The sequence below is a fragment of the Ovis canadensis genome, chromosome 20 (assembly GCF_042477335.2).
Source record: "Ovis canadensis isolate MfBH-ARS-UI-01 breed Bighorn chromosome 20, ARS-UI_OviCan_v2, whole genome shotgun sequence".
NCBI classification, from domain to species: domain Eukaryota; kingdom Metazoa; phylum Chordata; class Mammalia; order Artiodactyla; family Bovidae; genus Ovis; species Ovis canadensis.
In genome coordinates, this window is record NC_091264.1 from 22,503,616 (window position 1) to 22,519,083 (window position 15,468).

Genomic DNA, 15,468 nt, shown 5'->3' on the forward strand with positions numbered 1-15,468 from the left:
TCTCCCCGCCACCTCCCACTCTCCTTCCCCCTCCCCCAAGCCGGTCGCACCCTTGCGCCTGCGCTGTGCACGTTCCCGGGCTGCGGCAGCCATGCTGAGCCCGTACGGCGCGACTAGTGGGGGGGATAGGGTTGAGGACAGCGGGATAGGCAGCTGAGGATGTGAAGCGGCGGCGTTAGGGTGCTTTGGGTCTGTAGAGAAAGGCCTGGGCCATGCGGCCCCCTTGGCCCCTTGCGCGACCCCCGAGAACCTTCGGAAAAACCGACCCCCGTGGCGGTGGGGAAGGGGGGTGGCTGGCACGTGACCCGGATCAGCCAATCTGGGTGACGCTGACGTGGCCGCGCGGTCCCGATGCTCTCCCCACCCCCCAGCTCGGCCGGGAAGGGAGGGGCTGGGGGCTACGCCCCCTCCCCCAACGCAACCTCAGTTTCCGGGGGGGGTGACACCCCGGATTACATCCTCCCCCCGCACCAAGCCAAGGGGAACAGTGGAGCCCCCCTGGAAGGTTCCGGGATCCAGGTGAGAAGGGGCCCTTGCCGGGCGGGCATGTTGACTCATTTAAATGCCTAACCAATGTGGGGAGTCGGAAAGGGAGATTCTTGGGGTGCAGAGAAGAACCGTTTGAGGGTGGGAGCACTTGTCCTTCAAACAGTTTACAACCAATAGGAGCGGGGAGGGGGCGAGCAGGCGAGGGCCCCTCGGGTGGGGGAGGGGAATGGCCAACCTCTGTCCTCTTACCAATTGGAGGGCAAAGGGGCGTGGGGGCGGTGTGTCCCCCCGATTCCATTCGTCCCTTAGGGGTACAGGAGCTTGGAGCCAGGTGAGAAGGGATCCTTTGGCGGTCGGAGGGTGGGGTGATCTAGTGGGCTGAGGAGTGGGAGTGGTGACTGTAGTTCCTACTCCTAGAGGGGAATACTGAGAGTTGGCAACCCAGGCTGTGAACTGAAATTGTTTCCAGGCGCTCACTCCCTTTCTCCCCAGAGGCTCTAGAAGGAGCATTTCTGTGCTGCTTTTGTGTCAGCGGTAGGAACCTGGCAGTCATCACATGTCATGGTGGAGGTTACGCTTCGAGTGGGTTATCGAGTTTGTGTGCATTCACGTGGACCTGGCCTGCGGAGCCTTCTGAATAAATCTTGGTTGCCCCGGCGGGGTCTTAGCTGAGCATGTGTCTATCACCGGCTGAGGAGAGTTTGCAGGCTAGAAGCTTGGGGTCTTCTTTGGATCAGGAACCAGGCCCAACGAGGGGCTTGGGAGAGGTTGAAAATCGTGGCTTGAGACACAGGAGAGTGAGTCTTGGGACCTGGGATGATTTCACAGCTCCCAAAGTTTCAGTTTTCTCCTGGGTGGTGTCTTTTGCCTCCTTCATCCCCTCCCCCATTCCTGAACAGTCTCTCCTTGTGTATTGCGGGGGAGGGAGCGGAAAGGAGGGAAGAGTTACTTTTCCAAATTACTGAGTACCAGTAGCCTCCCGTGTGACTCATTTGGGGGAAGGGACGATTGGGAGGCAGAGGAAAACAGTGATTTTCCGGAATGCAGGGAAATAAGCCAGAATGTCTGGCTGCCCTTCTACTTTCTAATAAGGCCCTGTGGTCTCTCGACCTCTTTTTCTTCCCTGACCGGCCCTCAGATAGGCCTCGGTGCAGACTTGCAAGGCCCCTCATGGAAGAATGGCAGACTGGGGAGGCTGGGCCACGAGGGGGAGGGGAGAAGGCCTCTGGGCGAAAGTTGCTGTGTCATTGCTCTCCTTGCTGCAGCCACCCGGGCGGGCCCGCTTGTACTTTTGAGGCCGAGGCCTGATCGGAGGGGGGGGAGGAGAGGAGAGACTGCCGTCCCTGTGCGTGCTTCCCCCCACCCCCGCAGGGTTTGCCCGAGTTGGTGGTCTAGAAGACTAAAGGTTGACGGCCATTTTAGACGCAGTAACCGAGGTTAAGGCTCCAGGGGTGCTACGAAGGAAAGAGGGTAACAGTTCGAGGACTTATGCCTTCACGAAGCCCTGCGGTTGGGGGTGGGGGGGGGGGCTTTTATATTCGTTGACTTTCGTGATTAATTTCCTTATTCAGATACGCATAGACTGTTTTCTTACTTGGTAGCCAGAAAAGGGGACAAGGAGGAGGGGGGAGGGCCCCCAACTAAAGCCTGGGCGGGGGAAATTCTTTCCCTCTCCGGTGAAGGGGACCGGGGGAGTCCAAGAGATGGCTTTAGCGATCCTAACCTTGCGCTGCGGCTCTATTCACATGTAGTCTGTAACCTCATTCGGGTTACTAGGTGGTGGGAAAGATTTGAGTGGGCTGGGGGGAGGGGGCGAAATTGAGCTCCCAAAATGGCTCCTGCCCCTCCTCGGAGGCGGACGGCCCGGGGGGAGGGGGGAGGGGAGGAGGGGGAGGGCTAGTCGGAGCCGCAGCCGCCGCCGCCTCCTCCGCTCGCCCTCCTCCCTGGCGCTGACCGATAGACCAGCCGCTCCGTGGGGAGGACTCCGGACCCTCGTGGGGGGGATGGGGGAGCCCTTCCGCCCCCCCGACGCCAGGACCCTGAGAGGGGGTGCGGGCCCGCCTTCGGAGTGGGGGGAAGGGCGGGGAGCGTGGGGAGAGGTCTGAGCTCGCCAGGAGGGGGAGGGTGCGCACCCTGATTCGCCCCTCGAAGGCCTTGTTTTTTCCGCTCTGAGCCAGACACTGGAGAGAAGTTTGGGGAGGAGGTGGGTTTCATTTTACAGGGTATACGGGTGCTTTTGTTGGAGATTTTGCTCCCACTAAAGGGTTGCCGAGGTTTTGTCGACCAGGTAGATATTTGTATTGGTAACTGAAGGTATCAGAGGGAGGGATTGAAGAGGTGCTTGGGGTGCAAGTATTTAGAACATGGTCTCTGTTTAGTTGCCTTGGAGAGAAGCCTTTGAGTTCACAGAGGGTAGATTCTGGGGAGCGTTTTTGATTTCGACTGCTTGGCCTGGGGGAGGAAGAGGAGGATTTGAAGACTCTGGTAATTCTGCACTTTTGATTGCGAAGCAGAGGAACGTTAGGTTCCTTCCTCGCTGTGTTTGGGAGCCCTCGGCCGTTTGCCACAGTGGCAGGCCGCGGCTTCTAAGATGGCGTCGTCTTCCTCATTTCAGGTTCTTCACTGCGGCGGCCGCCTCGATCCCGAGAACAACCACCGCCGGCGTCCTGTGGCCACACCCCGGCGGGCCGATCCTGGCTACGCCCACGCGGCCCCCTCCAGTCCTGCCGGCCTGGCCAATGGAGGAGCTACGAATGGCACGACCTGCCCAAGCTTGGCAGTCGCCAGTCGCACTGGGCTTGGACGGCTGGAAAGACTTTGTTGGAAGGGGAGGCAGGGAGAGGGTGCTGCACCCCTGCCAACCTCCCTCTTTCCCTGGAGTTGCCGAACCACAGCGCAGCCAATTGGCTCAGAGATGTGGCGGGTTGCCGCTTCCCTGGGGGTCTATGCGGCACTCTTCTGCCTGGTGACTGACGCTTTGGAAATGAGGTTTATGACGTCATCGCTTCCGCCGACCAATAGAGAACGCTCCCGCGGAGAGGTGTTCCTCCCCCTTCGACTCTGCTTCTTCACGCGCGTGAGCGAGCGAGCGCGCGCGAAGGGGGTGGGGGAAATCGCGAGCACGGTGGCGCGCATGAGCGGCGAGGCTCCTCCCCCTTGCCTATATATAAAGGGCTGGCGCGGGGCTCAGAGGCGCCATTTCGCGCTGGAGTGGAGCAGCCTCTAGAACGAGCTGGAGGATTCTGCGTGTCTACACAGAGCCTTCGAGTCGTCTGGGGCCGCCATTACAATCCACGTCCATCCGCTTGGAAATGGCCTTCGTCTCGGCCTATGACCGGCCCCGGCGGACAGTACAGACCCCATAGAAGCCCCCGAAGCTCCCCTTTTTCGGGCCCCGCCCAGTTCTCGGAGTCTGTCCACCCCCTCTACTCCGCCCTCAAGAGGATTTCAAAGATGGAGGCGGCGGCTCCCTAAACCACTTTTCGTGTTCATCCGCCTCCATCCGAGATCGAAACGGGACCTCGTCCGCCCCGGACGGTCCCGGCAGGAAGAGGGGATCCTTGCAGACCAACGGCGGGCAGTATTGGCGACGGTGTCTGGGATCGGGGGCCATCCTGGGGTTTGAAGAGCCCGTCCCGTTTCGTTCGCCCGCCTCAGCTGAGGCCGCCGCCATTTTCTCGCTGTCCGCCTCCTGCGGAGCGCGCCAAGCTGCTGGGAGTTCTCCGAGGAACAGCGGAGGAGATTGCTTTCGTGCCAGCCCGGCGGGGTGGGTTGTCGCCTGGAGGGCCGAGGGCGGCGGCCCCCGCCCTCCCCCCACTTCCCAGGTTATGCTGGACCGGGAGGTAAGGGGAACCGAGGCCACCCGGACTTCCCGCGGCTGAGGGCAGCGCCGGTTCCCCGTGATCAAGATGCTGCAAAACGTGACTCCCCACAACAAGTACGTCCCTGCGAGCCGCGTGTGGGAAGGGGGCGTTGGGGGGCTGCGGCGCGCGGGTGTGAGGTGTCGGGTTCGGAAGGAGTGTGGAACCGACTCGGGCGCGTTGCTGTTTCGTGGCGCAACTGTTGGTTGTCGAGGCTCGCGCAGGGGTGAGCGGCGGTTTGGGGACCGTGGTAGCGGCCCCAGATCATGCGTATGGAGGGAGCCCAGGTAGTCAGTCTACGCGTTACTTTCCCGCTGTGGTCAGATCTTGGCTGAGTCGGGCAGAGCGAGGTGGCGGCGGAATATGTACCGGGGGAGGACTTGGATTGGGCAGCGGGTCCTGAGGGTAGTAAGTCTGCTGTCTAAGCGACCGTTTGTCGGGCCTTCTGGGGCGGGGGTTCGTGTTCACATCTTGTGCTTTACAGGGTTGCCATGGTGATAGAGCTTCGGGGACTGGAAACGGGGATTCCCTGAGTAGGGTACAAGGACCACTCTTACTGTGGGTTCCTAATGTCGGGGACAGATCTTTAAATTCTTGATTTTCGGTGAGTGGTTTGGTTTTGTGTTGAGAGGTGTGCGTTGTGTTGCTGAAGGTTGGATTTCTTCTCTTGTGTGTGTGTATGAGAGTGTGAGGTACCATTGAGAGTTTCCTTCAGGGTAGAGAGGTGGAGCTAAGCACTCTTTAGTTCTGCTCTGGGGATGTAAACAATGAGATCTTGGGCCTTGGGTAACACCTGGTCTTGAGGAGCCCCTGAGAGAATGTAAACCTGATGCACTGTTGGCCTTTGATCTTTAGAGGTGATGCTACAGTGGAACCAGTTAATGGCATCGCAGTTTTTGGCAGAGGTTGGGTAGGGGGAGGTCTGGATCACTTTTATGGGGGAATTTGCTGACCTTGACTGTTTGGACAGCTCTATTTTTTGAGTCCCTTCGAGGGAGGAGACTGAATTTTCGAATAGTTAATTCCTGGAGGCTGGTAGCTTGAGGTATTCCAGGCTCTGAAGTCTGACAAATACTCCCTTGTCTGGTTCTTTTTTTTTTTTGGTATGGATCCGTTAGATTGCTTGCCCGTTGTTTGGAGTTAACTATTCCGAGCTTTGTGGAGAATGCGAATTCCTTTTGCACAGGTGGATTCTTAGGTGTCTGTCTCATCAGCGATTTATGATATTTTTCTATTTTGTTTCTTTTCATCCGTTCCCCTCAGGCTCAACCACCATGGCAACCACCAAGCCCCTAGTGAGGAGGAAGCTTGGGGCTTGAGTTTCTTGGCTCCACCCATTTTACTTAAGTTCTGTCCCTGCAAGGCTGTGATTCTTAAATGGCTGGGCCCTATGAGAAGCTACTTGGGCTTTTTCAGTTTAAAACAGGTGAAGAAGCCTATTAGATTTTAAGAACTCAGAAGATAGGGCTTCTGTGGGTATAGAAAAGGTAATAAGAGGTACAAGAACAAAAGCTCCACGGATTGTTTGGATGCTGAATTCATTTTCATAATCTTTACCACTGTTTTTCCAAGCCTAGATGTGCTGAGGGTACATAGTGCAAATCTGTGAATTGTGGAGTTCTACTAAACTCCACCAGATTACCACATCTGATTTTGTTTCCTATCTTCACAGGCTCCCTGGGGAGGGGAATGCAGGGTTACTGGGCCTGGGCCCAGAAGCAGCAGCGCCTGGGAAAAGGATTCGAAAGCCCTCTCTATTGTATGAGGGATTCGAGAGCCCCACAATGGCTTCAGTGCCGGCTTTGCAACTAACCCCTGCCAACCCACCACCTCCTGAGGTGTCCAATCCCAAAAAGCCAGGACGGGTTACCAACCAGCTGCAATATCTGCACAAGGTGGTGATGAAGGCTCTATGGAAACATCAGTTTGCATGGCCCTTCCGGCAGCCTGTGGATGCCGTCAAACTGGGTCTGCCGGTGAGTAGAGAGGTTGGAGTGGGGAGGTGTGGAAATGAAAAGAATGCGTGTGCTTGGAGGTCGGCTGCCTAGTGTAGGTAGGTGCTGCGGCCCCTAGGGCGTTCCCATTTCTACCCTGTAGGGCAGATAGCCACCAGAATTCTAGATTTTTGGTCCTTTGTGATTGATCCAACCGCTTGCTATCTAGGATCTCTCATTGTGCCCTCCATGTGTCCTTAACTTTTGTGCCCTGGCTCCATTTTACAGATTCCCACCCCAGGTTGGGAGAGGACCACGGTGGCCAAAATTCTTAGCTTCTTCCTTTCCCTCATGCAGCCCATGGATAGCCAGCCCCAGAGGTAATGTCACAGGATGGGAAACTTTTCCAGAGTGGGTGGGAGATGGGTGGTTAGAGCAAGGCGATAGGGGTCTCCTTATGGGTGATCAGAGTCCTGTTCCCATTTTTTAACCCTATCCCATAGTTTTGATTGGGGCCGCAGTTGAGGAGACTATGTACTCCTCTGACAGACTTGGGTGTGTGTGTGTGTGTGTGTAGGGGTTGGTAGTTTGCCTGAGAACAGGCATTTTTCTTTCTGTGGTCTGACCTACCACTTTTTTCTTTAGGATTATCACAAAATTATAAAGCAGCCTATGGATATGGGTACTATCAAGAGGAGACTTGAAAACAACTACTATTGGGCTGCCTCAGAGTGTATGCAGGATTTCAACACCATGTTCACCAACTGCTACATCTACAACAAGGTGAGTTCTTGTGTGTTATTAGTTGGGGGGAGAGAGTGTGTTTCTTACCACTACTTTATCATTGTAAAGTTTAAATCTTTTACTGAAGGTGTTCTCAGCAGTTTGGTATCTAGAAAGTCTGTTTGCAAAGGTGCCACTGAAAACTGATGTGGCTTCAGAGATCCAGGATTAAGAGATGTTTAAATACAACACTTCACTCACTTTTTATCTTTGTTGCATTCTGAGGGGCAAAGTTGGACGAGATAAAAGGGAAATGAGTGGCCCGGTATAGGTAATTTTTAGTACTTTGATGGAGTTGTGTAAGGAAGTAGTGATGATGCCTGGGGCTAGGTATTTCCCAGAGAAAATGGTTTTACCTCTCTTCCTAGCATTTGAACTTTTTGTTTCCTGTAGCCCACTGATGATATTGTTCTGATGGCACAAACGCTGGAAAAGATCTTTCTGCAGAAAGTGGCATCAATGCCGCAAGAAGAACAAGAACTTGTGGTTACTATCCCTAAGAACAGCCACAAGAAAGGGGCCAAATTGGCAGGTAGGAAGAGAAGGAGTTTTGCTAATGGAGACCAAGAGATGGCAGTGGTAATCAAACTAGACTCTTTGTCTCCCCTGCAGCGCTCCAGGGCAGCATCACCAGTGCCCATCAGGTGCCCGCTGTCTCTTCTGTGTCTCACACTGCCCTGTATACTCCACCGCCTGAGATACCTACCACTGTCCTCAACATTCCCCACCCGTCGGTCATCTCTTCTCCCCTTCTCAAGTCCTTGCACTCCGCTGGACCCCCACTCCTTGCTGTCTCTGCAGCTCCCCCAGCACAGCCCCTTGCCAAGGTATACATCTGTGGATATCTTTGGGGTAATGAGGAGGGGAAGGTCTTAAATGGGGTGGATCCCCAGAGTAAAAGGCACCTGTCTTTTCTCCACAGAAAAAAGGGGTAAAGCGGAAAGCAGATACTACCACCCCTACACCTACAGCTATCCTGGCTCCTGGGTCCCCAGCTAGCCCTCCAGGGGGTCTGGAGCCTAAGGCAGCCCGGCTCCCCCCTGTGCGTAGAGAAAGTGGCCGCCCTATCAAGCCCCCACGCAAAGACTTGCCTGACTCTCAGCAACAACACCAGAGCTCCAAGAAAGGAAAGTTGTCAGAACAGTTAAAACATTGCAATGGCATTTTGAAGGAGTTACTGTCTAAGAAGCACGCTGCCTATGCCTGGCCTTTCTATAAACCAGTGGACGCTTCTGCTCTTGGCCTGCATGACTACCATGACATCATTAAGCACCCCATGGACCTCAGCACTGTCAAGGTACCCACTGCATGGGGCAGATGGGATACGCAGGCAGTGATCGGAGCCTAAGGATCAATAAAACAGTCACTTTTTATGGGCATGCAGCTATCTTGGCGTTTTACTTTTACGAAATAGGCAAAAGGTCACATACTCTAATGAGTGTATTTTCTGGAATTGGAAACTGGTGGGTTTTACGTTCAGAGCGTCACTGCTTATACTCAAGTCCTGTGTATTGGAAATGTTGGGTTAGGGTAGTGGAGTAAAGGGGGTAGCCCAATAGTTGGAGGCCACACACACCCCCAACTTTCACTTAGAAATAATGATTTTTTTTTTCTTAGACATAGACATTTGTTCAGCCCACCCAAATTCCTTTGACTTCAAACTTGAGCCCCAGGGTATAGGTCCTTCCCGTCACACACATCCCACCCCCCACTGTGCTGTCTAGAGGGCTGTTCTTGGCAGTGTCTGGGCCTGGCAGGGAAAGGTGAGTCTCCCTGCCTGTGCAGCTTCTGATGCTGCCTCCTTCTGCAGCGGAAGATGGAGAATCGCGACTATCGGGACGCACAGGAGTTTGCTGCTGACGTGCGGCTTATGTTCTCCAACTGCTATAAATACAACCCTCCAGACCACGATGTTGTGGCCATGGCCCGGAAGCTGCAGGTGAGGGCAGGGCCGCGGTCGGGAGGGCAGATGGAGCTGGGGGGGCGTTTTGCCGTCTGTGCTGCGGAGCCTGAACATGAGGCGCTCCCGGTGTACGCAGTTGTACGTTGGAGCTGCCGAATGGCTGGGTGTGATCAGGGCATATCTGTTAGCCCGGTTTTGAGTCTGCTGTCTCTTTCTAGGATGTGTTTGAGTTCCGTTATGCCAAAATGCCAGATGAACCACTGGAACCAGGGCCTTTACCAGTCTCTACTGCCTTGCCCCCTGGCTTGGCCAAGTCATCTTCAGAGTCCTCCAGTGAGGAAAGTAGCAGTGAGAGTTCTTCTGAGGAAGAGGAGGAGGAAGATGAGGATGATGAGGAGGAGGAGGAAGAGAGTGAGAGCTCTGACTCCGAGGAAGAAAGGGCTCATCGCTTGGCTGAACTACAGGAGCAGGTATTTTGTCACTGTTGATTACTGGATGAGGTTCATGCAGTCTTTGGCTTAATTTTTTTTTTCCATTGCTTTACCTATGTATTTTTTTTCAAATTTTTTTTTTCCTCTCAAGCTTAGAGCAGTACATGAACAACTGGCTGCCTTGTCCCAAGGCCCAATATCCAAGCCCAAGCGAAAGAGAGAGAAAAAAGAGAAAAAGAAGAAACGGAAGGCAGAGAAGCATCGAGGCCGAGCTGGGGCTGATGAAGATGACAAAGGGCCTCGGGCACCCCGCCCGTCTCAGCCCAAGAAGTCCAAGAAGGCCGGTAGCGGTGGGAGCAGTGGCGCTGCCACGCTGGGCCCTCCTGGCTTTGGACCTTCTGGAGGAGGGGGCACCAAGTGAGTTCCAACAGGAACGGAAGCAGAGATTTCTCCCGTTGCTTGCAGTTTTCTCTAAATGGGGGGGGGGGCCAGTGATTGGGGTTGTTTTTTTCCCCCTCTGACAAGTGTCCAGATGATGAAATAGACCTTGAAGAACATAGGGTCTTTTGAAGCTGCTTAACTCTTGACAGTGTAATCTGCCTACCTCTTCTCTAAGCCTTTTTGTATGTTCTTTTTTTCTGTAGTCGGGGGTGGGTTAGTGCTTTAGGTACAAAAAAAAAACGATAGACCTGTGCTGACACACTTGTATTTATTTTTCAAAGCCCAACCGAGATTAAAATATTAGCTGTGTAAAGAAGCTCTGCTCCCCTGATAGACAAGTGCCCCGTAGCCCATCTCTGACTCACTCATTTGCCTTAATGGAAACAGTTCTTCACGTGTGAAATCCAGATCACTGGATTGAACAGTGAGAATGTATTGAGATAATGTGTTCCCCCAAGTGATAATTTTCTTTTGCTCAGGCTCCCCAAAAAGGCCACAAAGACAGCCCCCCCTGCCCTGCCTGCTGGCTACGACTCAGAGGAGGAGGAAGAAAGCAGGCCCATGAGTTACGATGAGAAGCGGCAGTTGAGCCTGGACATCAACAAGCTGCCCGGGGAGAAACTGGGTCGTGTTGTGCACATAATCCAAGCCAGGGAGCCCTCTTTACGTGACTCAAACCCAGAAGAAATTGAGATTGACTTTGAAACACTCAAGCCGTCCACACTTAGAGAGCTTGAACGTTACGTTCTTTCCTGCCTGCGAAAGAAACCCCGGAAGCCGTATAGTGAGTATGAAGTGAGGTCCCCAAGTTACCCTAGCAAATCCTTGTGTGATTCTGAGGACAGTTTAGAGAAGGAGGTGGGGGTTATGCTTGATGCCCTTGGAATCATCAGTTCCCGGGATGACGGGCTGCGTTAGTTGCCTGCTTAAGTTCAAGAAAGGCATTTGGCAACGACACGCATGGGACAGGGAAACCGGAGTGCCCCTGGCTATGTTAGTCCTGGTTTGTTTCTTTTCTAGCTATTAAAAAACCTGTGGGAAAGACAAAGGAGGAGCTGGCTTTGGAGAAGAAGCGGGAACTAGAAAAGCGGTTACAAGATGTTAGTGGGCAGCTCAATTCTACCAAAAAGCCCCCCAAGAAAGGTGAGTGTCCCATAAGCCACTGTGAGCTCATTACACCCTGCCCTCCTGGTTCTTCAAAAGGGGAATACAGGCTCACACATCTTTAAACTTCACCCCTGTTCTTCAGCGAGTGAGAAAACAGAGACCTCCGCAGCACAGCAGGTCGCGGTGTCCCGCCTCAGTGCTTCCAGCTCCAGCTCGGACTCCAGCTCCTCCTCCTCATCTTCCTCCTCTTCAGACACCAGTGATTCAGACTCAGGCTAAAGGGCCAGGCCAGACGGGGCAGGAGGCTCCGCAGGACCGGACCCCCAGACCGCCCTGCCCCGCCCGCTCCCTCCCTGTGCTGTGACACTTCTCATCTCACCCCCTCCCCCCTCTGTGAGAGAGCTGGCTCTGCAGGGGGGAGGGGTGCAGGGACAAGACTAAGGGAGGGACGGAGAAACGGACAAAGGAGGACTGAGCTCCCAGCCCTGTGAAGAGTGCCCCCTTAGGCACAGAGCCCCCATTCAAAATGGCTGGGGCAGGCAGGGGTATCGGGTGGGAATGGGCAGAGGCCCTAATAGGGCTTGCCTGAGGCCACGCTGCCCTGTTCGCTTAGAAGGGCCCTGTTTTGAGATTGTTTGTTCTAATTTATTTTAAGCTAGGTAAGGCTGCAGAGGGGTGGGGCCATGGTCCCTCAGCTTCCATGGGGAGGGAGGAAGGGGGAGCTCTTTTTTTACGTTGACTTTTTTTTTCTACTCAGTTTTCCCTTTTCCTTCTGCTCCATTTGGGGCCCCCAGGGGTTTCAGTCATCTCCCCAGTTGGTCCCCTGGATTGTCTTTTTTTTGTCTGTTGATTCTAACTTGTAAATAAAGAAATACTATTCATGTTCTGAGTTCATTACCTTAATGACGGTTGTTTTTGTAGTTGCTTCAAAACAAATGGAATACGTTTGAGAATTTTGAGGAATGTGTTGGGGGTCGGGCGGGAAGAAGGATCATCCTGTTTTAAATAAATCAGTAGGCGGTTGCTGTGACAAGGTTCACAATCTGCTCTGATTTAGATGAAGCCCAATACCTGGCTCATTTGGCCAAGAGTTTCAAACTCAGGACTTTGAATAGGCTCAGATTTTTCGCTGGTCCTGGATGTGTAGATTGTCCCCTGAACACTTGAAGTTACCAATTAGATGTGAAAGGGATGAGAGTAGCCAACAATGGGTACATTTTTGCATTGGGCATCTGCCTTAAGAGGCGGGTGTGCCTATTTTTATAATATGCTGGTTTGGCTTCAAATTGCGTGTTTGTGGAGCTTTGCAGAGTTGCCTAATTTACAGGATTCCAGCAGTCTACCAAATGGAAATCACGAAAACTGTACAAGTCTAGCCCTTTTGCTAAAGACAGAAGGGCTCTATAGTTAAGAACGATGAAACATTTGGGTACCAGAATTTGGGGCCTTAGACCATACAAAAGCAAGAGCCTTCAGTATAACAGGTATGGTAGAAAATCTTGAATTTTCTAAGTGAAGGCTGGCTTATTCGGTATGTTGCCAGAAACACAGAAATAGTGGTGGTGATTTTGGAAATTGCAGAAGGCTGGGTTCTAGCAGATTCTCAGCTCTCGAATCTTTGATCTGCAGAGCCACTGAAAGCTAGTAACTTGAAATTATATCTGAAAATTGTTTTGGCCACACCCTGTGGTTTGTGTGATCTTAATTCCCTGGCCAGGGATTGAACCCGTGCTGGCAGTGAAAGTACTGATGAGGTCTAACTGCTGGGCCCCCAGGGAATTACCTAAAGTCTTAAATGGAGGCCTGGGCACCAGCTCAAAGAGTAACACAGGCAGGGTTGAGATTGCTTGCTTGTTATACTTGTGCAAGGGCCTTAGCTTTTTAAATGAGATCTTGAGGGGGTTTTGAGCCAACTTGTGAGGCTCAGTGAGTGAACTCCAACTGCATTTATTTATTTTTTCCCCCTTTTTTCCCCAACTGCATTTAAATTCTTGTCCTGAAAGTTCAGAAGTACTTAAGTGAAAGTGAAGTCGCTCAGTCGTGTCTAACTCTGTCACCCTGTGGACTGTAGCCTACCCGGCTCTTCTGTCCATGGGATTCTCCAGGCAAGAATACTGGAGTGGGTTGCCATTTCCTTCTCCAGAGTATCTTCCCAACCCAGGGATTGAACCCAGGTCTCCTGCATTGCAGGCAGATGCTTTAACCTCTGAGGCACCAGGGAAGCCAGAAATACTTAATTGGAGTGGGGTAGAATTTAAATCTAGAAGGATAAATGGTTTCAATTAGATGTGTGTCTGTTTGCCTAGCACTATGTCCCATTTAAAAGGGAACTGAAGGTTTGAGTGAGTTTGGAAAGGAGACCAGTTAGAATCTTAACGTCTATGGCTGTATCCCCTTCAAGTATTTCTAAATTGTGGTTTGGGAATATAAAGATTTCAACTCTCAGAAGCTAAGTGACTTTACCTGTTCAGTTGCTAAGTCCTGTCTGACTCTCTGACCCAGTGGACTGCAGCACGCCAGGCTTCCCTGCCATTCACCATCTGGAGTTTCCTGCAACTTGTCCATTGAGGACATCCAACAATCCCATCGTCTGTCACCCTCTTCTGCCCTCAATCTTTCCCAGTATCGGTCTTTTCCAATGAGTCAGCTCTTTGCCTCAGGTGGCCAAAGTATTATAGCTTCAGCATCAGTCCTTCCAGTGAATATTCAGGATTGATTTCCTCTCAGTCCAAGGGACTCAGTCTTCTGAGTTCCAGTTCAAAAGCATCAGTTCTTTGACACTCACATTCTTTATGGTCCAACTCAGAGCGGTACATTACTGTTAGAAAAACCATAGCTTTGACTATACAGATTTGGTAGCACAGTGATGTCTCTGCTTTATAATGTGCGATCTAGGTTGGTCATAGCTTTTTTTCCAAGGAGCAAGCATCTTGTTAATTTCATGGCTGCAGTCACTTCGGTGATTTTGGAGCCCAAGAAAATCTGCCAGTCTTTTTTTTTTCCTATTTGCCATGGCTTCCCTGCTGCTGCTGCTGCTAAGTCACTTCAGCCCACCAGGCTCCTCGGTCCATGGGATTTTCCAGGCAAGAGTACTGGAGTGGGGTGCCATTGCCTTCTCCGGGTGGCACAGATAGTAAAGAATCTGCCCACAATGCAGGAGACCCAGGTTCAATCCCTAGAGAGGATTCCTAGGAAGATCCCCTAAAGAAGGAGATGGGAACCCACTCCAGAATTTGCCTGGAAAATCTGATGGGCACAGGAGCCTGGTGGGCTACAGTCCATGGGATCACAGAGTCAAACACAGCTGAGTGACTAACATTTGCCTTGAAGTGATGGGACTGAATGCCATGCTCTTAAGGTTTTTGAATGTTGAGTTTTAAGCTTTTTCACTTCCCTCTTTCACCTTCATCAAGAAGCTCTGTAGTTCCTCTTCACTTTCTGCCATTAGAATGGTGGCATCTGCATACCTGATATTTCTCCTGGCAATCATGATTCCAGCTTGTGCTTCATCCAGCTGGGCATTTTGCGTGATGTACTCTGCATAGAAGTTAAGTGAGCAGGGTGACAACAGCCTTGATGTATTCCTTTCCCAATTTTGAACCAGTCAGTTGTTCCATGTCTTGCTCTAACTTGCCTCTTGACCTACATACAGGTTTCTCTGGAGGCAGGTAAGGTTGTCTGATATCCCCATCCCTTTAAGAATTTTCCACAGTTTCTGCTGTTGTGATCCACACAGTCAAAGGCTTTAGCATAGTCATTGAAGCAGAGGTAGGTTTTTTCCTGGACTTCTCTTTTCCTATGATCCAACAGATGTTGGCAATTTGATACCTGGTAAGAGAAAGCAGCCTGGCTTATCCCATTGACTGCAAAACAGGGTGAGACTGGGCGAGAGTGCCTCTGGACCTGGTTTACACCTCCTGGAATGTGAAGTCAAGTGGGCCTTAGAAAGCATCACTACGAACAAAGCTAGTAGAGGTGATGGCATTCCAGTGGAGCTATTTCAAATCCTAAAAGATGATGCTGTGAAAGTGCTGCACTCAATATGCCAGCAAATTTGGAAGACTCAGCAGTGGCCACAGGACTGGAAAAGGTCAGTTTTCATTCCAATTCCAAAGAAAGGCAATGCCAAAGAATGCTCAAATGACCGCACAATTGCACTCATCTCACATGCTAGTAAAGTAATGCTCAAAATTCTCCAAGCCAGGCTTCAGCAATACGTGAACCATGAACTTTTAGATGTTCAAGCTGGTTTTAGAAAAGGCAGAGGAACCAGAGACCAAATTGCCAACATCTGCTGGATCATGGAAAAAGCAAGAGAGTTCCAGAAAAACATCTATTTCTGCTTTATTGACTATGCCAAAGGCTTTGACTGTGTGGATCACAATAAACTGTGGAAACTTCTGAAAGAGATGGAAATACCAGACCACCAGATCTGCCTCTTGAGAGACCTATATGCAGGTCAGGAAGCAACAGTTTGAACTGGACATGGAACAACAGACTGGTTCCAAATAGGAAAAGGA

The 15,468-nt window shown here is 51.9% G+C and overlaps 1 protein-coding gene across 10 annotated transcripts; it reads left to right on the top strand.

Annotated features, from left to right (window-relative positions):
- The first annotated feature begins 38 nt into the window (after window positions 1–38).
- Window positions 39–11,829, top strand: BRD2 (bromodomain containing 2). Of its 10 annotated transcripts, none has more exons than XM_069564122.1 (14): window positions 55–519; window positions 3,104–4,426; window positions 6,022–6,325; window positions 6,572–6,663; window positions 6,929–7,066; window positions 7,460–7,598; window positions 7,679–7,893; window positions 7,989–8,363; window positions 8,877–9,005; window positions 9,188–9,439; window positions 9,552–9,817; window positions 10,321–10,625; window positions 10,862–10,984; window positions 11,091–11,829. In XM_069564122.1, the coding sequence occupies exons 5-14, from the start codon at window positions 6,956–6,958 to the stop codon at window positions 11,225–11,227; spliced, it is 2,052 nt and encodes a 683-aa protein (XP_069420223.1). In that variant the 5' UTR covers window positions 55–519; window positions 3,104–4,426; window positions 6,022–6,325; window positions 6,572–6,663; window positions 6,929–6,955; the 3' UTR covers window positions 11,228–11,829. The 10 variants fall into 10 exon arrangements, with proteins under 10 accessions (XP_069420217.1, XP_069420223.1, XP_069420220.1 ...); XM_069564125.1 differs by lacking the exon at window positions 55–519 and adding an exon at window positions 1,775–1,959; XM_069564123.1 differs by lacking the exon at window positions 55–519 and adding an exon at window positions 2,372–2,538.
- Window positions 11,830–15,468: the final 3,639 nt, after the last annotated feature.

Excerpts from the sequence above, each read along its gene's own strand:
- BRD2 (XM_069564116.1), top strand. The coding sequence starts at position 4,398 with ATGCTGCAAAACGTGACTCCCCACAACAA. Across the intron at positions 7,894-7,988 it reads CAGCACAGCCCCTTGCCAAG|AAAAAAGGGGTAAAGCGGAA; the intron begins GTATACATCTGT and ends TTTTCTCCACAG. Across the intron at positions 9,006-9,187 it reads CCATGGCCCGGAAGCTGCAG|GATGTGTTTGAGTTCCGTTA; the intron begins GTGAGGGCAGGG and ends GTCTCTTTCTAG.